At 37.9% G+C, this 21866-nt stretch overlaps 4 protein-coding genes across 7 annotated transcripts; 1 reads left to right on the top strand and 3 right to left on the bottom strand.

The window, feature by feature from the left end:
• The first annotated feature begins 10465 nt into the window (after nt 1-10465).
• LOC106365597 (UDP-glycosyltransferase TURAN) lies at nt 10466-13573 on the top strand. Of its 2 annotated transcripts, none has more exons than XM_048758186.1 (16): nt 10466-10593; nt 10777-10875; nt 10962-10995; nt 11069-11124; nt 11245-11382; nt 11454-11602; nt 11696-11785; nt 11866-11932; nt 12040-12103; nt 12176-12281; nt 12364-12509; nt 12599-12771; nt 12851-12903; nt 12981-13056; nt 13147-13275; nt 13362-13573. In XM_048758186.1, exons 1-16 carry the CDS (start codon nt 10471-10473, stop codon nt 13383-13385), a joined length of 1527 nt encoding a protein of 508 aa, XP_048614143.1. In that variant the 5' UTR covers nt 10466-10470; the 3' UTR covers nt 13386-13573. The 2 variants fall into 2 exon arrangements, with proteins under 2 accessions (XP_048614143.1, XP_048614144.1); XM_048758187.1 differs by having other exon boundaries at nt 10490-10593; nt 10782-10875.
• Nucleotides 13532-15830, bottom strand: LOC106365598 (post-GPI attachment to proteins factor 3). 3 transcript variants are annotated; one of them, XM_013805032.3, is made up of 6 exons: nt 15742-15830; nt 15168-15279; nt 14749-15001; nt 14452-14648; nt 14192-14379; nt 13532-14103 (listed from the first exon to the last, which is right to left on the bottom strand). In XM_013805032.3, the coding sequence occupies exons 2-6, from the start codon at nt 15260-15262 to the stop codon at nt 13805-13807; spliced, it is 1032 nt and encodes a 343-aa protein (XP_013660486.1). In that variant the 5' UTR covers nt 15263-15279; nt 15742-15830; the 3' UTR covers nt 13532-13804. The 3 variants fall into 3 exon arrangements, with proteins under 3 accessions (XP_013660486.1, XP_013660487.1, XP_022558837.1); XM_013805033.3 differs by having other exon boundaries at nt 15672-15775; XM_022703116.2 differs by lacking the exon at nt 15742-15830 and adding an exon at nt 15588-15703.
• Nucleotides 15831-16233: 403 nt separating this feature from the next.
• LOC125587053 lies at nt 16234-16869 on the bottom strand. The gene has a single exon (XM_048757177.1). It carries the CDS (start codon nt 16867-16869, stop codon nt 16234-16236), a length of 636 nt encoding a protein of 211 aa, XP_048613134.1.
• Nucleotides 16870-20378: 3509 nt separating this feature from the next.
• LOC106362492 lies at nt 20379-21763 on the bottom strand. The gene is made up of 2 exons (XM_013802386.2): nt 21247-21763; nt 20379-21190 (listed from the first exon to the last, which is right to left on the bottom strand). The coding sequence occupies exons 1-2, from the start codon at nt 21761-21763 to the stop codon at nt 20379-20381; spliced, it is 1329 nt and encodes a 442-aa protein (XP_013657840.2).
• Between the last annotated feature and the right edge of the window lie 103 nt (nt 21764-21866).

The following is a 21866-nucleotide window of genomic DNA, read 5'->3' as shown; positions in this document are numbered from 1 at the left end:
TAAAAAATATACAACAATCTAAAAATATCATTTGAAAACAAAATCTTGCTCAACGGTTTTACCTCATTTAACCCTGTTTCAGAAGTTATAACTCAGAAGTTAGAAATTGTCCCACTCATTTATGCATTTTAACTAGGACAGGGACGGATCGGGTATCCGGACAATTTTAAGATATCCGGATCCGGATCCTTATCCGGCTGATCCATAATTTTACTATCCTTATCCGGATCCGGGGTTCGCGGATATCCGGATGTCGGATATCCTTCTAAAAATTATAATATCCGGCGGATATCCGGATCCGGATTTGGATCCTTAAAATAAATAAAAAATAATATTAATATATATAAAATATTAACAATAATTTAAAAATAAAAATATATAATGTTTTTAATTATTTCTATGTATAATAGTACAAAATTTACATAAAATTTATATATACTATTATAAAAATGAAAATATATTAAATAAAATTAGTTTTTATATATAGATATTACTATTTTTGAAATAGTTATTAATAAAATTTACGGATCCGGATATCCGGACTAAAAAATCAAGATATCCGGATCCGGATTCGGCTTTGACGGATCCAACATTTTACTATCCGGATCCGGATTCGGCCATGCCACAATCTGATCGAACATATTGAGTCATCGACCTCAAATACACACACACGAAATCTTGGATGATGTTGCTGTGATATGCGTGTACCACCAAGTGTAAAACATAACCTGTCTGAAAACAAATCAACAAAACCAAATAACCTCTCTTTGGGCTAGTTAGTATAAAATAAACCAAAATCAAAGGCTTCTTCATCGTCCTTCTTATGGACCAATCAGATCAGTGTCTAAAACAAGACTTCTGCACCGTCCATCTCATGATTAAATGGACTTCTTTATCGTCCACCTTTGGACTGAATGGATCAGTGTCCAAAACAAGTGATCTCACGCTCATGTACTAGATAATGGGTGAGACTGGTCCATATTAAATCTCTTGAGTACCCTTTTCTGTATATACTATTTGATGCACAATGATTTCATTGTTAATGTACTCAAGCTGTAATCCCAAACAAAACTTTGTTTTCCAAGATCTTTCATCTCAAACTCTTTCTTGAGATATTCAACTGTTTGGGAAATTGTATCTAGAGGTTCCTACGATATTCAGATCATATACTTTGATGATTATCAATATTGTTCTCGAGAACTTGTTGTACTTTCAGCTCAATACCCTCTCGTACTTTCATTATCCAGTGGACCATATAAATATGCAGTCACTACATCAATTTGCTGCAGGTCTAGTTTTCTCTCTTATATAGTCAGACTTATGAGAAATCTAAAAGTAGTTGCATCCATCACATGGGAGTATGTCTCCTCATAATCTATTACTGGTCTTTGTGAGAATCCTTGTGCAACATCAGCTTTATATCTCACGATTTCTATTCCTCACAAGACATATTTATATCCACTAGTTTTAACATCATATGGCGTCTTAATCATATGGCCAAATACGTCTTTCTTCTTTAAACTATTTAACCCCACGTTTCCATTCAATCCAATCTGTTCTACGAGTGCACACTCTTATATTGACGTGGGTTCATGATCCTCGCTTATATTCATAAATTCAAGTGCTACCTTGTATGCAAATAAATCATCTTATGTCAACATTCCTTATTGGTTCTATTATATTCCAGACATGATATAATCAATTGAGATTCATTATTACCAGGACCTTTAATACTTTGCAGCTTGGCGTCCCAAGCTACATTGTTTGGTACCTGTACCTTAGAGCCGGCCGGCCTTATCTCCATGTCTGGGATGGTTTCCTTAGTAACCTCGGATTTGGATCTTGATTATCATTCTCTGCACCTTTCTTTTGTTTCCGAGGATTCTTATCTTTTGGAACCTATTTGGTCTACCACGTTTCATACGTTTTCTAGACTCTGTAGCAACTTGACTGTGTCTCTTCTTGGACATCAAATTCGTTGGTGCTTTACAAGCTGGTTTATATATGACTTAGTCATTCTTTTTCGGGTCAGCAAATGTGTCTACAATTTTATTAGCTAGTTTTGTAAATGTATAATCTTTGGACATCTATTTCACATTCTTTTGTCCGAGGATCTTGCCAGGACATTGATGGTTGATTCCATTATATTTCTTTTACCATTCTTTTACCAGCTTTATTATTTTTCTCCTTCTGGTCTTAGAATAATCCGTGTACCTGGCCTCAAATATAATCACCCATAGTTGGCTCAAAGTACTTTATTATTGTGGGAGAATCATATCCAACATATATCCCCATCCTTCTTTTGAGGTCCCATCTTAGTTCTCTGTGGTGGAGCAATTAGTACATAGACAGCACATCCAAATGTCTTATGATGGGGTATGTCTGGCTCTTGACCTGTTAATAATTGCGATAGGGGATATCTATGCTCACTAAATGGCCTGATGCATATTAACTTAGGTGCATGTAAATCCCGTGTGGCCCAAGCTGTGAATGGGAGTTTTGACCTCATAAGTTATGGTCTATCAATCAGCTATTTGCGTTTTAAAAAATTTCGGCCAAGCCGTTCTTGGTATGGACATGTATCACAAAATTTTCCACACTTACCCCCATGGACATACCATAATCATTTAAACGCTTGGGACATGTATTCACCAGTATAGTCTTTATTGTGAAAAAGGGGCTCGTAGCCGTTTTACTGGTGATGGCCTAATGGGTTTCCCTTGTGTACATACGACACACGTGAGATTCTTTGGGATAACTCTTCTTATCTTTTAATGTGTGCCTTTTGAATATCAATTTTCGCATCATGTTTGGACCAGGATGGCCAATCCGGTCGTGCCATAAAGTGTATATTTTCGCAGGCTTTTAGCCTCTATCATACTGATCTATGCATAGTCTAGGTCAGTAGAGAATGCATGTATAGTATTTAGGACTTATTATGGCATTGGGCGATTTTATACATATATCTGAAGGAATTCTTTGTTTCCTTCGCCCATTGTTTCAATATGGAAACCATTCATTCTCATATCTTTAAAACTCAATAGGCTGCTCTTGCTCTTAGAGCTGAGTGAATATAAGGCATCACTGATTTCTAGATGCATACCCTTAGGCAATAATATATTAGCGTAGCCATAGTCTTCTTTCAGACTGGCGATACCTGCTTTAGTACTTATATTGGCGTTTTTCAGTGTACTCATATAGAAAAATCATTCATTCATTTAATCTAAGCAGACAATGTAATAGAAATAAATTCAAGGAGATAAAAATCAGAGAAAGCATACAAGCAAAGCAATCACACAAGTTTGATGTCGAAATCAGGTTATCAACTTTATTCTTTCAGGCAATCATAAGTCTCATATTCCATAAGATCATCTTGATCATGTTCAAAATTATTTTCACCATCTTTATAGACCAAGTGGGTTTCAGGATTCTTCCCTTTCAGACTCTCTTTGATAGAGGTCACAAAAATGTTTGGGAGTCCTTCATACCTTAGCCCAATGGTTCCCCATTCCACATCTATGGCACACTGATTTGGTCGAGTTTTGTGGTTTAAAGGATATACCACGGCCACTGCCTTGACCATGGTTCAAATTAGGTTGATACCCACGGCCTCTGCCATAGTGATTCCCATGGCCAAATGTGTTATAGTGGCCATGTCCACGTCCTTTCCACCCTCCACGGCCATGACCGTGTAGTATATCATTCTGGACGTGGTTACCTCTCTTTTTTCCTTCTGCGGCCTTATTGGTATCAGGTAATGGGGTTAATCCAGGAGGTCTCAATTCACTGTTTCTCATCAGTAATCCATTATTTTTGCCCAGCTAGTAATAGACTCATCCACGGACTTATAGTCCTAGATTCTGGGATTCCTCCAATCAAATAGGGCCTTTGGTAATAACACCGTTCTTTGGTGATCATATCTCGATTTTTAACTCTGTCCAAAGGTTTAGAGGATTCTCTATAGCCAGATACTGATCTTTGAGACTCTTAATAAGATGATGACTAATAATTAATATTGTCTTGCATCAATCTTTCTCATTGGCATTATTGCCTTCTATGATACATTCACCAAGTCTTTTTTTTTTGACATTAGGATAATCTTTCTATCCAATGCACACCGTAAATAATTATCTCCATAGAGATTTAGGACAGCAAAATCCAGGTTGATTTTCGACATCTCAAATCATATATCACACAATATTTATGTATAATTTTCATACGACCTTACTCTTAAAAATAATCAATTCGGATTTCAATCTTGTGAGGACAATGAGACTATCAATCTTAAAGACATTTAATCAATCAGTCAATTTCTAGCAAGTTTCAGCAATACTATTTTTATGTGCTCATAATATTATGGTTTATCAAGACTAGCAAAAACGGATTCAATTAATCATGCAATTAGGGTTTAATAATCAATAGATTTTAGCAAGACTAGTAAAAAGATTTATTAATCACTCAATCAGTTTCAATGCTGATTTTAGCAATACTAGAATATAGATTTCAAGCATGAATTTCAATGAATCAGTTTCAAGACTGATTTTAGCAATACTAGAATATATATTCCAAGCATGAATTTCAATGAATCAGTTTCAAGGCTGATTGGTATTTAGCATAAACCATGTGTAAATAATTTATCTAGTATCCGAATTTATCAAACCTCAAAAACATATAATCAAATCAATCAATTTAATCGAACTTAGCATACAATCTTAAACCTCAAGACATTAGATTTTATCATGAATCTATCAACCTAGCATACGGATTCTCAATTCTCAAAGACATCCAAATCAGATCAATATAACCTATCATACGGATTATTTAGGGTTTCTATTTAAAACAGATCAGATTACAAAACTATCACTCATAGCAGATGATATTAAACCTCAAGAATCATGCAATCAGAGCATTCGGATTTTAAACAAGTAAACCTCAATCAATCTATCAACCTATCAGATTATATAAGCAAAGCAAGCTAGCAACCTATCAGATTCAATCAATGTTTTAACAGGCTGGTCGGTTTAAACAATTTTAAATCAGATGAACAATTAACCAAGTAGGATGAGAAAATAAATCTATCAATTTAACGGTCAAACAATTCTAGCAACATAGCATCAGATTCAATCAGATTTAAAACCTCAATGATCAAAACCGAAAACAGTTTTGATTTCAAAATATTCGATTAGGGTTTTAATATGTGATTTGATAATTATAGTATAATTAATTCTGATACTTATATTATTTAGGGTTTATAGATATAGGGTTAAGGTTTATCGGATTTTAACTTGTAAAAACCGATTTGGGGTTTTAATCATGTAGAAACATGATTTAGGGTTTGGGGTATCGAACTTTTAGAGCTTTGATTTACTCAATTATGATTTTTGATCTATTACCCTATGGTTTTGATTCATAAAGATTAGGGTTTTAGGGTTTCATTCTTTATCAATCAATCCATGTTCGATTATGGGTTCTTAGGTTTTGAATTACCTTTTAACCTTAGATGATTGTTGAATCGGACCACCAAAGGAGTTGAGCCGCGAGCTGGACACGAACGGGACGAGAGCTGGAATGGATCGAGTCGCTTATATCGGGTCGCGGACGTCCTTTGTTGCTTGATCGGGAACGCCTTGATCGTCGGACGCGAGCTGTCTGATGCTGTCGCGAACGAGGAAGAGGTCGCGTGCTGGAGCTGCTCTCGGGTCGCGAACGTTTGAGCTAGGATCAGGAACGCCGTGGGCTGAAGCTGATCGGGGACGCGAGCTGGAACAGATGCAGGAACAAGAGACGCGATCAGGGTTTAGGGTTCGTTGGATCGCCGGCTAGGGTTAGGGTTTTAGGGTTTTTCGATTTGGGTATTAGCTTAGGGATTTAGAGTTTCGTGCTGATAACGTACTATAAAATTAATGGAAAAGTCTATTTTTATTCATAACATAGAGGTTCCTTATATAGGAGATTACACCGTCATAGATAAATGGAAAGATTACAAATCATAATCTCTTGGTCATGAGTCATCCACGATTGGTCATGAGTCATCCACGATCTGTTTCATAACAATATGATATTGCTACACGTTTTTACCATTTTTCCATTATTCAGAAGTTATAACTTCGTTGTCCCACTCATTTATCCTCTTTGTCAGACGAAAATAATTCTAGAGTACCAAGAAACTGTTAACCTACCAAAATCAATAAAACACCATGATTTAGATATGGTTGGCCATCGTCGATGTCTTAAGTGGGGAAAATCCAAAATTTGAGATTAGTTTGAGTTCTAGCTTTGGATTCCCCTAGTTTAAGACTTTGATTGGTAACATGATATACATTTGATTTAGTTTGAGTTAGGAGTATTAATCAAAACTGTTACCGATCATGATTTAGTTATACATTTTTGAGTTTTGTGTTTGCAGTATAATGGCTGTAACTGGTAAATTGATTTGGAATTAATGGAATTAAAATAAATAGAATGATAGGAATGCAAAACATCAAAAAAATGGAATGTAATACATTTCATTCATTCATGAACAATTTTGTTATGGAATACTTTTCTTTGTATTTTATCATAATATTTTTGGAATTGGTGGAATGACCATTCCATTCAATTCATATCAAACGGTAAATTTTTTTTTGGAATCAACGGAATCCACCATTCCACATCATTCCATTCCAAAATATTGTAATCCAGTTGCACCAAAGTTGAGTTATATTTATTAGTTAATCCACGTTTGTTTTTTCTTTATCATCTTTTGGTTAATTAATAAATATCCTCAACAATTGTGTACAACTATTTATTTGCTACTCGGTTTTACTATAAACTTTATTTTTTCCTATTTAACTAACTAATTTTTTTTTATATAATTTAGATTGTTAATTTTTTGGTAATTAATATTTGACATAAATTTATATGTTTATGTGAGATTGTTTTGGGTACTATACACGTATCTGTTTATTTATATTTAAATAATTATTAATGTAATGTTTAACTTTTCTCTAATCTATTTTGCTTATTAAATTAAAAATAAGTGTTTTATTTTTGTATTTATCATTTTATCTATTTTAAATAATGCTTGCTACAATTTATAAAGTAAAAAACATTACCAATCAATTATATTATTTGTAATTATAATTCTCTAAAAAAATAGATATTGCAACTTATTTTGGCAAATTCTTATATTTTATACATATTCAAAATAAAATATATTTATCATTTGTAACAATTTTCAAAATAAAATTATTTATCATTTATATATTATTTTTTATTAAAATTGTTACTGCAATTTATACTTCAATCAAGTTACGCTCAACAGTTTTAATAAAACTCAATAGTTTTAATAAAATGATAATTTTTATTTTTACTGCAAATTGCATCTAATTACAATACATAATGCAACTCAACCTTAATACTACATGTCGGAGCCTAAAAGATGGAATTAAACACACACAAAACAAATCTTATTTTTGTAAAGCAAAAACAAATCTCTTAACCGATCAAAACAACAAACGTCCTCATACATCTTTACGGAGTCTTCAATTTTAACTCTTGAATTTAAATTAGTTCACATACATCCTTTTGTTGATTAAAATAGTAGAGATTATCGATTACTGGATCTGATGGATTTAGAAATCCAGGCAAAATATGTGTTATTGTATCAGTGATTTCAATTTTTTAACCATCCGTTATTAATTAGTTTCCTAATTCACACATACATGTCTACTTATGAATTTAATGTTACAAATAAATTTTAATTGTTTACAAAAAGAATATGTTAAAAACATAAATATGCATAAATCTTAAATAAATTTAGATTTACAAATACAAATTAAATTGTGTTCGACTTTAAATCATTAAACATTTACAGGATTAGCAAATCATATATGGATTTATAAATAAATAAAATAAAATTATGTGGATTAAAAATTATATAATTTACAATTTCTTAAGATAATTTCATTTAAATTTAAAATGATTTTTAATTAATATTCGTAAATTCAGGCTATGAAGGGTGACCAAGTAATTAAAAGGAACAATGCATTCTTTAATATTCCTAAGAAATTTTACCATTGATAAAGAATAGTTTTTCTTTTTCTTTCATTTTCATTCATTTCATCGTAGAGAAATATATATTTACTAAATATGACAAGGAATAGTCAATCCACATTATTCATAATCCTATAATTTTAACGTTCTTTTTCTATCTTTCTCAATGCTCATGTGATGATTACCCTAGATTTTACTCATACAGTTGAATAACATGTTGGGATTTTTTTTTTTGAATAATATTGACTTTCAATTAGTATTTAAAAAACTAATAATAGATGAGTTTTTGTCAAAGATTTGGAAATCAATAAATAAAGTAATACAGGATTTTGTCAATTAATACTTATTCTCTCATTATGCGTTGACATAAATTAACATTTACTCCTAATACTTTAAAGCAAAACTAGACAATATTTTATCATCAGAAGTTGACAAATCGTAGAATGCAATTTATAATCAAACATACTTTGTCAAAAAAAATTAAAAATTAAATCAAACATACTTTAGCAAAGTCATTGTGCCTATTAGTGAGTTAATTATGTGATATCTAGTATACGAAAGAAAGCTAAATAACAACCACTTTAACGACTACATTATTGCTAAAGAACGACAACAAGGTTGTTAGATTTATGAGCTTTCGTAGTATCGGTGACTTCGCAAAGCTAACACCACAAGTTTCAAATGTCCTTTTTGGCTTTGGCATTAATTTACGATGGGCCTAGCTCCTTGACGTTCTGCGATAACAAACGAACGAGAGAAGACGATACTAAAAAACATAATGCATTAGGAATTCATGCACGTTTCAAACGCCCCTTTGGCATTATTAACAATGGCCCTCCTTCGCGTCCTGCAAAGAGAAGATGGCACAATAAAAACATTGGATTAAGAAGACATCACTAGGCTTGACAAGGTTGTGGTCCAGATAAAAGCTTGGGTGTTCTTCCACGTAATGCAACAAGATTGCAGACTTTACAGCAACATAAATATTAACACATGCAATTTAGTGAAAGTTTTAATAAAAAAAGATTAATATAAATGTGAGGATTTATGTCCATGTAATTTTCTTTAAAAAAATTTGGAGACTACAAATCAATGTTTCACTGTCCATGACCGGCCTGATGAAGCAGCAGAGTGGATATATAGTCGCGTATGGCTTGCCCTTCCCACCACCACATTCGCGTAGCTAGAGCTGTAAACTGAGTTAGTCCACATTCATTTATCCATTTATTGTTTGTGGACAAAGAATGACCATGTCCATTAAGAACTATGTCAATTAAGGACCAGATCCACTAACACTCATGTTTACATGAACTGCCATGGAGTCCATAATGGACCATATAAGAAAAATTTAAATTTTAATCTATAAACCTACAAATTTGTACAATTTTGGCGGAAAACTCGATTTTGCGTTTTCGGTAGAAAAATAGGTTTTGCGGTTTTGCCGGAAAACTCGGTTTTGCCGGAAAAACTCGGTTTTGACGGACAAACTTGATTTTGCGGCCTTGGCAGGAAAACCCGATTTTCTAATCTTGCAAGGAAAACTCGATTTTCCGGTTTCGGCAGGAAAACTCGATTTTCCGGTTTCGGCGGGAAAATTCGATTTTACGGTTTTGGCGGAAAAACTTGATTTTCCGGCTTTGGCGGAAAATTTTGATTTTCCGGTTTTGGCGGGAAAACTCGATTTTCCGGTTTTTGGGGGGGGGGGGGGGCTCAATTTTGCGGTTTGGCGAGAAAACTTTATTTTGCGGTTTGGGCGGGAAAACTCGATTTTGCTGTTTTGGCGGAAAAACTTGATTTTACGGTTTTGGCGAGAAAACTGATCTTGTCCTCATTCCTCAAGTTTCGACTAGGCAAAACAAAACAACAAAAGGAGTCACAATGAGTTGGTTTGGATTAAAAAAACAGTCGAATTACTTTGCGAGTCGAATTACAAAGCAACAACAAGAGACGAAGGATCGCGATTTGCGAGTTGCCTCCGAGAGCCCGAGAGAAGATGAATGGAGAGTCGGAGACCGGAGAACGGAGAGACTGAACAGAGAAACGAACGGATAGACTTTCTCCGATGGAACTCAGTTTCAATCGCCAAAATCGCCAAAAGAGTCGCAGAAACTCTCTTTCACGATGAAATGAAATTTTCCAATTTTTTCTCAAATTTTGAAAATCCTAGAAATTTTTTTTAATTGGACCGCTCATGTCAATATTAACCAAATCCACAAACAACCATAGATTAATTGGTTTCCCAACTTTGACCATTTAAAGCTCATTTGAAAACATGGGTATAACTAATGGAAGCCCAAATATATTCAGACATGGACATCCATCGGACAGCTCACCCATTTTGCCCTAGAGGTAGGCTTACGCGAACCGAACTCCCTCGTCTAACAACGCCCGTGATAAACACGTGACACTTTAATTAAAGATATGGGCTTGCAGCTTATGGACCCATTTGAATTCCTTATCGGCCCCGATTTTATTTGTCCATTAGAGTATCTCTTTCTCCTCCGCCTCACTCATCGGAAAAAAGTTTTTCTTGCCCGGAGCATTATCGACGGAGACACCGTAAGATTTGATTTTCAAATTAAATGTTTCGATCTGAAATCGATTTTGAAGCTCTTTGTATTTAGAGTCGCATTGAAAGTGTTGACCTGTATAGTTCCACGTGGATCAGTAGCAAAGTCTGATGAGATCAATATGATCTGAACTGGATCAAGGTGCTTAACTTTTTGTGATGATGATTTTTAGGATAGGATGGGGAAGAGAGGAAGAGCTTGTGTAGTGGTACTTGGAGATCTTGGTCGAAGTCCTCGTATGCAATATCACGCTCTCTCTCTTGCTCGTCAGGTTTGCTCTCATTTTTTTCTATCCGGTTCTTGATCATCTATCTCATCCTTAGCTTATCAATAATCAATACACACATTATAATGCAGGCATCACTTCAAGTGGACATTGTTGCTTATGGAGGTAAAAAGATTCACAATTTAATGTTAGCTTATTATCAATAATCATTTTAAATGCCTTTGGAATTCATGAATAGGTTCTATACCTCATGAAGCTGTTTTAAAGCACCCTTCGATCCACATACATACCATGGTATTATTCCATCAAATCCTTTACTTAAACTTCTTGAAAAGTATGTAGATTCATCATCTGTTTCTTTCTTTCTTTTTTTTGGGGGGGGGGGGGGGGGGGGGGGGGGGGGGGTAAAAACAGGCGCAGCCTCGGTTCATTCAGCTCTTGCCAAAGATACTGTATCCTGTAACTCTCTTGCTCAAGGCATTTATTCAGTTTACAATGCTTCTCTGGTTTCTTTTCGTCAAAGTACCAGCACCTGACATTTTCTTGGTTCAGGTACAATCTTTGTAAATTTTAGTCTTTTTGCGAAATTTTCATAAGGTTCGTTCACAGGGTTGTGTCTGCAGAATCCACCTTCCGTTCCAACGCTAATTGCTGTTAAGTGGGCTAGTTCATGGAGACGTGCGGCGTTTGTTGTAGATTGGCATAATTTTGGATACACATTGCTGGCATTGTCTTTAGGAAGAAACAATGTCTTTGTATCCTTATACCGCTGGTAAGTACACAAAGACATTATACTGGTTTTAAACCATCTATGGAATTTCTTTTATCTCTTAGGGTGAAATTGATAATCTTTTCATTGCTTTAGGTTTGAGAAGCATTACGGAAAGATGGCAACGGGTTCTCTCTGTGTGACAAAAGCAATGCAGCATGAATTGGAACAGAACTGGGGAGTGAGGTGAGATGAAATGGCTCATAGATCATACATAACCTGAAATATTTGGATTCTGATTTCGTATGCAATAATGTTCTGAACAGTGCCAGAGTTTTATATGATCAACCTCCTGAGTTCTTCCGCCCCGCTTTGCTTGAAGAAAGGCATGAGGTTAGCTGGTATTTTCTTCCCTTTTTCGATTAGTTTTATCAATCCCTTTCTCTCCAGGTAGAGTGTTGTAGTATTGAGGGTAATGGAAATTTTGGTTACTTCTTCAGTTGTTTTGCCGAGTGAAGAAAGATCTTTGTCATCCAATTGGTGTCTATGATATCATTAGTAGAGGTATATCCATGTTTTGATTCTTTTTTATCTTCTCCATTCATTGTGATGCGAAATCTTTTAATTCAAATTTAGGGTTGGAGAATCAAGAGCCTAGTGAAACCCTTTTTACAACCAAAAGAAACGATGAAATCTCGCTGAAGCAAAACAGACCAGCTCTTGTTGTGAGCAGTACAAGCTGGTGAGGACACATGTTTGACCACTTTCGCTCTTGTGGCCTCATCTTTCCGTGACAATGAATACTTGAACATGGACTTTTTCAGGACACCCGATGAAAATTTTGGTATCCTATTGGAAGCCGCAGTGATGTATGATCGGCGTGTTGCTGCAAGATCAGAAGGAAGTGATACAGCCGAAATTTCAGAAGAGCGACAACACCTTTATCCCAATTTGTTGTTCATCATTACAGGTAAAGACGATGTTGTTCTTGTTTCAGAACATAATGATATTTTCGCTGTATCTGTTTTTGATCTTGAGCCGTCGATATTGTCCATGAAGGTAAAGGACCTGAGAAGGAGATGTACGAGGAGAAAATCAAACGGTTAAACCTCAAACATGTGGCATTTCGTACAATGTGGCTCTCAGCTGAAGATTACCCATTGCTTTTAGGCTCTGCAGATCTCGGTGTTTGCTTACACACTTCCTCATCTGGTTTAGACCTTCCCATGAAGGTAAGTCCGTTATATTGTAGACCTCATATGCGCTAATAAAGTCATTTGGCTAACTTGTTAGCGATGTCTGGCGTTTTAGGTTGTTGATATGTTTGGATGTGGCCTGCCAGTTTGTTCAGTTTCCTACTCATGGTAACCAATCACCGACTTTTAATACTTTCACGGACAGAGTCTGTAATAACACTATTAAACTTAAAACATTCGTGAAGCATTCAAGAACTTGTTAAGGATGGGCAGAACGGACTCTTGTTTTCATCTTCGTCGGAATTAGCAGATCAGTTACTGGTAAGTAACTTCTCTTTCTTGTGAAGACACTTTTTAACCTTAGTTAACCGCAGTAAGGTTATTATTGTATTCTGTTTTTGTTCTGAACAGATTCTCTTCAAGGGCTTTCCTGGGAACTGCGATGCCCTATTGTCACTTAAAGCGGGTGCAATGGAGACTGGTTCTTCGGGTCGATGGGCAACAGAGTGGGAAGATTGTGCAAAACCTTTGATTACTCAGGCAAAATCCATCAGCTCCCTCTGTCTCTATCTCACACACATATTCTTTTGTTGGATTATCTCTCATAAGATGTCTGATCAATACAGGTCGTGTCTCAAAATGTGGAATGATGAAAGAGAGAACTCAAAACTGGTGTGCTTGGGAGTTCTTCACAACTTATTATGTAGAATCAAATTTTGTTAACACAATCATATAGACCACAAGAATTGTCTTAAGCTGACTACAGCCTGAGTTAAACAAGACTGGCAAAAGCGTGTGTATGAATGAGAAACTGTTATAAAAATCTCAACTGATCAAAGTCAAGCCCAAGGCAAATTTCAGAATTAAAAACATTGAAAAAGAAACACATCTGCATCTGTCGGTAAATAAAATCACAGACCACCTATCTTTAAACAAAAACGAAACTGCTTTCTTCTTAATGTTTGAATCCATATTCCCTCGTCTTTTTCCCCAGTGATTGTGATTTTATGGTCGATAGAAATCATATGCAAATCGAACAAACATCCCCGTGAGACTTAGGCAAGCAGACTTACTTCGCCTTTGTCTTAGACTTCTTGAGAAGACTAGAAGTTCTGAACTCAGCATCGTCTCTAATAAAGCTCCACCAGAGAACAGTAAGAGGAACTGTGATGGCGTGCCAGATGGAGTGAGCATCGAAGTAGCCTTCATATGGAGGAAAATCATATATCTCCAAAAGCATAGCTAACCCTCCAGCTACCACAACCACCCAAAGTTTCCAACTAGAAGGATGTCTCGAGACAGCCGCCCATCTTGCCCATAGCAGTAGCTGGGCGACTCCCATGGTCACACACACGATCATGTTCCAACCTGTTAAACAACATTAAACTCAACCACAGCAAAACAGAAAACACATTGACTTAGTTTCAGATTAGAGCAAATAGCCTGATGTGTGTACCGTAGTCGAGTTTGTAGAAGTTAATGTATAGAATGTGGGTGGTGACGAAAGCTAGTATTGGAGCGGATACCATGACTCTTGCAGCCTCGACCCGAACATCAAAGGTTCTTAGGATGGCTAAGATGAGAGAGAATCCGAGAACTGCTATCGCAGATGAGTAGTCCAACCTCTCTGTGATATCAACATCCCTGAGAAAGGAAAAATATATATGATATATGACGTAGCTTGTGGATAATAAAGTAATGTGTACATGTGATTACCTGCTGTGGAAAACTGCACTCCAGAACCAAGAGTTCATGGAGAGGAGACCATACATATGCCACAAACCAACGTATTCATAGTAAGCCGTCTTATCTTGCTTCAGAGGCAACTTATAGTACAGTGTAATGAAGAAGGAAAGCCACCCATGGAAATGCATCGCTAGGTTGAGCACAGAGAAGGCAACAGAAGCAGGCTCCTAACAACAAGCAAAGGTTAAAAAAAAAAATCAAAAACTCCGATGACGTGATTGGAAGAAGAAAACAAAGTGGAAGTTAAACGTGAGAAAAAGTCAGTACCTGAATCCCAAGGGCACGCTTGAAGGGCCATTTACCATGGTACTTGATAGGGACATGACCAAGAGATTCCCGTTCTTTCTCTCTATTAACCATACAGTGATAACGGCAATCACCTTGGCAGCCCAGCTTTTGCCATTGCAAATACAGAGGCTCTTGTGTGTACCATGGACCAACACTGGATGAAGAAGAATTGCACTGAGGGAAGCACACTTGTCCAACGCAACCGTTTCTCTCGCATTCTGCAACACATGTCCTGATACCAAAACAGTCGCCGGATAAACAACATTTGAGCTTTCTACTAACCAAAAACCAAGTTTCATGCTAGAAACTCCAAGGACAAAGAGGCTATCTTGTGCATTAATTAAAAGTCAAGCTCTGCAAGGATCCTAAAGAAACTGAAAAGGATTGATTATTTATACCTGTAGTTTGGATCGGCATCGCCAAGACTAGCATATGAAACACTGAAAAGGCATGACAACACCAGCAATAGAGCTGTACAGTAGCGTACTGCCATCTGAGCAGATCAACAAGCTGAAAGATGCATTCAAAATATGAATCAGACCATCAAAAGCAGAAAAAAAATAAGAATTTGAGCTAAAGAATGTACGAAAGGAAGTGATCCTCTACAACCAATTTATCTACAGCTAAACTTTTACGGCTAAAATTCTACGGCCACAGTCGAACCAATCATAGCCTTTAATTATAATTCGAACTCAAAAGACTTTCAGAATCTCTTCGTCAACGATCGAAATTTCCGTGAAGAAGTTCTAAAGAATCCAGATTTATTCATAACATAATCCTAATGCTTTCCAGATTAGATCAGATTAACGAAAACTCACATATAAGTAAATCAAATTCAGAGCCTAAATAAACCTCCATAGAGATCTAGTAATCACGCAAGAGAGAAACACAAAGATGAGAACCTATCAGATAGAATCCAGGGAAAACAACAAAGCACATAGCAGAAAGATCGAGCAGATCAGATGGACAAACCTCCAAGTACGAGTCTGGTCTTCGCGACAAAATTATGCTTGTGAGAACCACAACAGATATATCGCTGTAATTAATAGAGAGAACCGAGGAGAAACCAAAGCACGTGCTTTTTACTTTTTATCTATACAAAACGATGCGTTTCGTAAGATTTACTTCTACCATCTCTTTATTTTAATCTTCGTATTTATCTTTTTTTTTGGTCAAACAATCTTCGTATTTATCTTATCTTCTATTTATCATGGAAATATTATATGAAAAATTCCCTAACATAGCATTTTAAAAATTTTTATCACAAAAATAGTTTTCAATGAAGAAAATGACCAAAATAAATTTTATTAAAGGATAAAATATATTTTTACCATAAGATTAACTAATTTAGACTTTTTTTTTTTTAACTTCTTCATTAGAAAAGTAGAGTCAAGGGGGGATAACAAAGCCACAAAAACCCAAAATAAAAGGAAACAAAGCAACAAGCTCAACCTTGAAAAAGATCTATGAGCTAATTAACAATGCATCCCTTAAAATCCTTTGGTGAAGCCACGCCGGTCCTCCTAAGGCCAAGTAAGATTGAAAACGACCATCTCGAAGAACACTCTTTGCAATCTCTCTAACTATCTGATTTGAAGAAACCGTCTCTAACTCAAAAGCTACCGAACGGAACATACCACAAAAAGTGTTAATCTTCTGAAGAAGCATTCTGAACAAGGGCCATTCTAGGGGCTTCTTTATTGCTTCAACGATCTCACGAAAATCTGAACCAATCACAACATCCTGATAACCCAAATCCTTTAAACTCTGTAAGGTCCATACCATACATCGAAGCTCAGCAGTCGCTCTGTTCGGAGAGAAAGTGTTAGCATCTCTAGCATGATGGAGGACATTGCCACTCTGATCACGAACAATGAAAGACACTCCACTATGGAGCTTTGCGTTTCTCCAGTTTGCGTGGATGTTGCATTTGACATAACCTGGAAGAGGTGGATCCCATTTCTTCATTTCCTCATTCAACCCGTTTACGGTCGTAGGCGTTGGTTGCATTGTATTCAACTCCATCCATAGGCTTGCCTCTTCAACCGCTTTTTGGATTTGAATGATTAGAGATTCCTGTGTATCCGCATATAAGAGCATGTTCCTGTTTTTCCAGATCGTCCAGAGAATCCATGGGATGGCTTACCTCTGCAATAATGGCACTGTCTCGTCTGACATCTTCTGCAGATACATATTCAGTAACTCCAAAAGTGAGAGATGCATTTGAGAAGGGAGGGGCTGGAGACCTACAATAGACCACGCATCCTGTGCCATCGTACATTTAAAAAGCACATGCTCAATGGTCTCTACCGCCGACTTACAGACTTTGCACCTTGTGTCAAGATCCAGACCTCGAGTGTTCAACCTCTCTGTTACTGCAAGGGCACCAGAAACAGCACGCCATAGGAAGTTTCGTATCTTAGGAATCGTTGGGACTGTCCAAATGTGTCTCTTAAGTTCCAGAATACCTGGTGCTGACTCCATTATACGAACAGCTTCAGCCTCTTTCATCTTCGAGGCTAGAACATAACCACTCTTCACCGTATACGCTCCTTGTGGAGTATACGCCCATATATCCCTATCAGCAACATCTCCAATCTGCATTTGAAAGATTCGGGTGACCTCATTTTCTGGAAACAGAAGCTGTAATTTATTCACATCCCATTGCCCATCACTCCCCATTAAAGCTGCGACCCGCAAGTTCACATCAGTGTCTCTTTGCTTGTTGATAGGTCTTCTTGGCCCGTTGTCCATGATCCAATTTTGAGACCATACATAAGTGGATGTACCGTTCCCAATAGACCTGATTAGACCTCGACTGAGCAGCTCTCTCCCAAAAATTATACTCCTCCACGCATAAGAAGGTCGATAGCCCTTACCACATTCCAGAAAACTTGATCTTGCAAAATATCTTCCTTTATAGATACGTGAAATAAGGCTGTTGGGATCGTTTAATATTCTCCACGCCTGCTTAGCTAGGAGAGCCTGATTGAAATCCTCAATGTCCCGGAACCCCATGCCACCATTCTCTTTAGAGATACACAGCTTCTTCCAAGAAACCCAATGAATCTTTTTCTTCTCATCATTCTCATCCCACCAGAAACTTGCCATTGCACTCATCAATTTTTGACAATGATGCTTTGTTAATCTGAAACATGACATGGCATAGACAGGAAGAGCCATAGCTATAGACTTCAAAAGAATTTCCTTGCCTCCAAAAGATAACTTCTTAGCGAACCAGCCTTTGAGTCTCTTACTCATCTTTTCTCCAATGAAGGCCAGCAGTTGTTGTTTGGAGCCGCTGAAACACTCCGGAAGGCCAAGGTATTTACCATCACCACCTTCCTTATCAATACTTAAAAGCTCTGCCAAGAGACGTTTCATCATTGGATCAATGCCCGCTCCATAGGTAACAGCCGACTTTTGGAAATTGATCATTTGGCCCGACGAATCTCCATAAAGTTTCAGTCGACGTAGGAACTCGGTACATTCAGTCAGTGTTGCACGACACATGAAGAAACTATCATCAGCAAAAAGCAGGTGCTGAACCGATGGACAGGTTGCTGCAATTTCCATCCCTGTGATCGATCCACTTTGCTCTGCCTGGCTCATTGTATGCACTAAGGCCTCAGCACACAAGATGAAAAGAAAAGGGGATAGAGGATCTCCCTGTCTGATACCTCGTTTAGGCTTAAAGTGTCCAAAAGATTGTTCGTTGAGCAAGACGGAGTAAGAGACAGAACGAACACAAGTAATGATCCAAGACACCCATTTCGTGTGGAAGCCTAGCTTAAGGAATAGAGCTTCCAAGAAATCCCATTCCACTATGTCATAAGCCTTGGACATGTCTGTTTTGATGGCGATGAAATCTGATTTACACAATGGATTCGTTCGCAAAGCATGCACCATCTCGTGTGCGATCAAGAGGTTATCAGAGATCAATCTTCCCTCAACAAAAGCCCCTTGAGTTGGCGAGACAATGTGGGGAAGAACCACCTTCAAACGTTCGCATAACACTTTAGACACAATTTTATAGACCACCAAGCAGAGGCTGATTGGTCTCAAGTCTTTCATCTGGTTCGGGTTCTGAACTTTAGGTAACAGACAGAGCTCAGTGAAGTTCCAGTCAGATGGAAGTTGTCCGAAGTCAAAGAACCTTCGAACCTCCTGAGTGACGTGAGTGCCCACAATATTCCAGAAGTTTTGAAAAAAAGTCCCAGTCATGCCGTCGACTCCAGGAGTATTGTCACTCTTTATGGCCTTGACTGCTTTTTTGATTTCAGCATCAGAGATAGGTTTGATGAGATTCCGGTTCATGAGATTCCGGTTCATGCGCTCAGTGACCCTAGGAATCATGCCGTCAAGTAGTTCAGCTGCATCTGCAGACCCATTCGAATGAAACAGATCTTTAAAGTAAGCGACATCCACCTCTCCCATCGCATCTTCTGTGAAGTGTTCAGTCCCAGCATTATCAATGAGGGAGTGAACCTTGTTTTTCATTCTCCTCGATTCTACCCAACCATGAAACACCTTTGTATTCTTGTCTCCAACCTGTAGCCAAGAATTCTTACATTTTTGCTTCCAATAGGTCTCTTCCTCATCATAAGCTTTCTCCAATTCCAGACGTAAAGAAGGGAGAGAGGTAAGGTTAGGAGATCTTTTGCTTTCCTCTATTTCAAGTTCTCGCCTCAGTCTCTTTATGTTTGTGTTGGAGTTCACGTTAGCATGCCTTTTCCATCTGCATAGCTCCTGTCTACAAGCTTTAATTTTTTCGGAAACCGAGCCTTGACCTGAGACAGCATTGATGTACCATCCTCGTCGAACTACCTCTGTCACCTCAGGTTTCTTGCACCATCGCTTGTCAAACATGAATCTTCCTGTTCTCCTCTGGCCAGCATTAGCAAGACTTGTGAAAATAGGTCTGTGATCAGACCCGGCTTTTTCCAGATACGCTGTGTGAGAGTGAGGAAAAAGTTTGAACCATTCAGTGTTGCCAAAAGCTCTATCCAAGCGGCATTGAACCCATACTTTCTCCTTAAGACCATTATTCAAGATCTCCCTCACTCCACCCCAAGAGAGTCGGTTCCCTGAACTTGGGACTTCTTTAAGTCGACAATCTCTAGCCATCGCTCGGAACTCAAAGAAAGAGATTTCTTGCCGCGGAGGACCTCCAACCTTTTCTGTGTTATTCATTAATTCATTAAAATCTCTAGTAAGAAACCACCCTCCACTTCTATTCAAACCAAGGAGTGTAAGCTCCTCCCACACCAATCCCCGCCTTTGACGAATGGGATCACCATATACAAAGGACATGTAATAAACTTGCATTCCAAGTTTAACTTCAGCATCAATGATTCTCGCTGAAGCAGAAAGAATCTTGACCTCATACTTCTCTTTCCAAAAAAGCGCCAGACCTCCACTAAATCCAACTGGATCCACCAAGTAGCAATGGTCATAACCCAGCGAACTACGGAGTTTCAGAACGTGATCTCTAAAGTTTTTAGTCTCTAGGAGGAACAAAAAATCCGGAAGATACTCACGACACATCTCCTCCAGGCGTCGAACTGTCAGGTTGCTCCTTAAACCCCGACAGTTCCAACTGAGCGTACTCATTGAGGATTGGATGGTTTCTGGTGAACCATCAAACCCTTGTTGTGTCGTGACATTTTTGAGGAAACTTCCCCTTCTTCATATGCCTTGCGTTTACCAGCTGCATCCTCCTTGATGAGGTGATTTTCAGAGTGTTCCGCTGAAGAGACTCTTCTTTTGTTTTGGTTCCTTCTGGTCCACGAGGTTCTGCTCTTATGAGAACTCTTACTTCTGCTACCACGTTCTCCTATCTGACCATCGCCAACCCCAACAGTAAAGCCACCAGATAAGGCCGGGGATTTCAAAAAAACTTTGGGATCATCAAGATTAGCAGGTGATGTACCAAACTGATCGCTTGTGCGAATAAGGACAGAATCTTGTCTATGGCTGCTAGAGGTCATAAGTCCATTCGTTTCTACTACCTCTTTCCTCTGATGTCGTTTTGTTGGATCTTTCGACCTTTGCCGTTTGTGGAGATCAGTACCCTTGGATGAAGATTCTGCACCGTCAAGGAGCTGATCTGACTGGACTCTGCTGAAATCAAAGATTTTACCTCTACCCTCAATTGTTAACGGTGCTACTTTTGGAGCAGATTCAAGACGCAAGCAAGATCGTTGGGCGATGGGGTCCTGAGATAGCTCATTGAGAGTTTTCTTCATCTTTGCTTCTCTGATAATCCTCTCCTCTGGATCAGAACAATTCATGTAGAGCCTCATCTGCTCAAAGACCTCCGGTGCAACTAAGGATGCATGAGGCTCAAAACCAGGAGGAATGGATGGAGCTAGAAGAGGCATGATCTTGTCAGCCAGATTGTTATGATGCTGCCTAACTCCTGAAGGTCCGAGCCATACTGATGACCAGCAATGCCCTTAGCCTTGTTCCGGGAACCTTGGAGCAGGGGACATTTTTGTTTCTCATGCGACAGCCTCAGGCAGTGGAAACACTTCTTCCTGATGCGTTCATATCCAACGTCCACATATTCAATTCTGCCTCCAGGTAGCGTCACCGATTTTTTGTCTCGAACCGGTAGATTTAGGTCCAAAACAACTTGGACTCTGATATAGTCATTCAGTAGCGGTTTTTCAGGGTCGAACTCAATCACCTTGACATGGCCTATACCATCTGCAACTGCATCAATCGTCTTCAAAGTGAGGTAGTTGACTGGGAGGTTGTAGAGACGCACCCACACTTTAGCTGTTTGAAGGTAATTTGGGGGAGGAAATTCTACCCATCGTTCCATTGCCATTCCCCAATCATCAAAAGTCCAGAAACCCTGATTGAGAACCATCTGTATATCAGTCTCAAGCTCAAAGACGAACTGAAATCTCTCCTTAGTAAGAGCCACCCCCCGAACTCTATCATAAACCTTCCAGATTTTGGGCATAGTCTTTAACATCCTTCCCATATTCTGACAGTCAGGGTTAAGGAGACGACCCAGAATACTTCTCCCTCCCCTTTCAATCGCACAGAAATCATCGTCCTCAGGGATGATGATTGTTTTATCTTCT

The sequence above is a fragment of the Brassica napus genome, chromosome C5 (assembly GCF_020379485.1).
Source record: "Brassica napus cultivar Da-Ae chromosome C5, Da-Ae, whole genome shotgun sequence".
NCBI classification, from domain to species: Eukaryota; Viridiplantae; Streptophyta; class Magnoliopsida; order Brassicales; family Brassicaceae; genus Brassica; species Brassica napus.
This window is presented reverse-complemented; position numbering and strand designations above follow the sequence as displayed.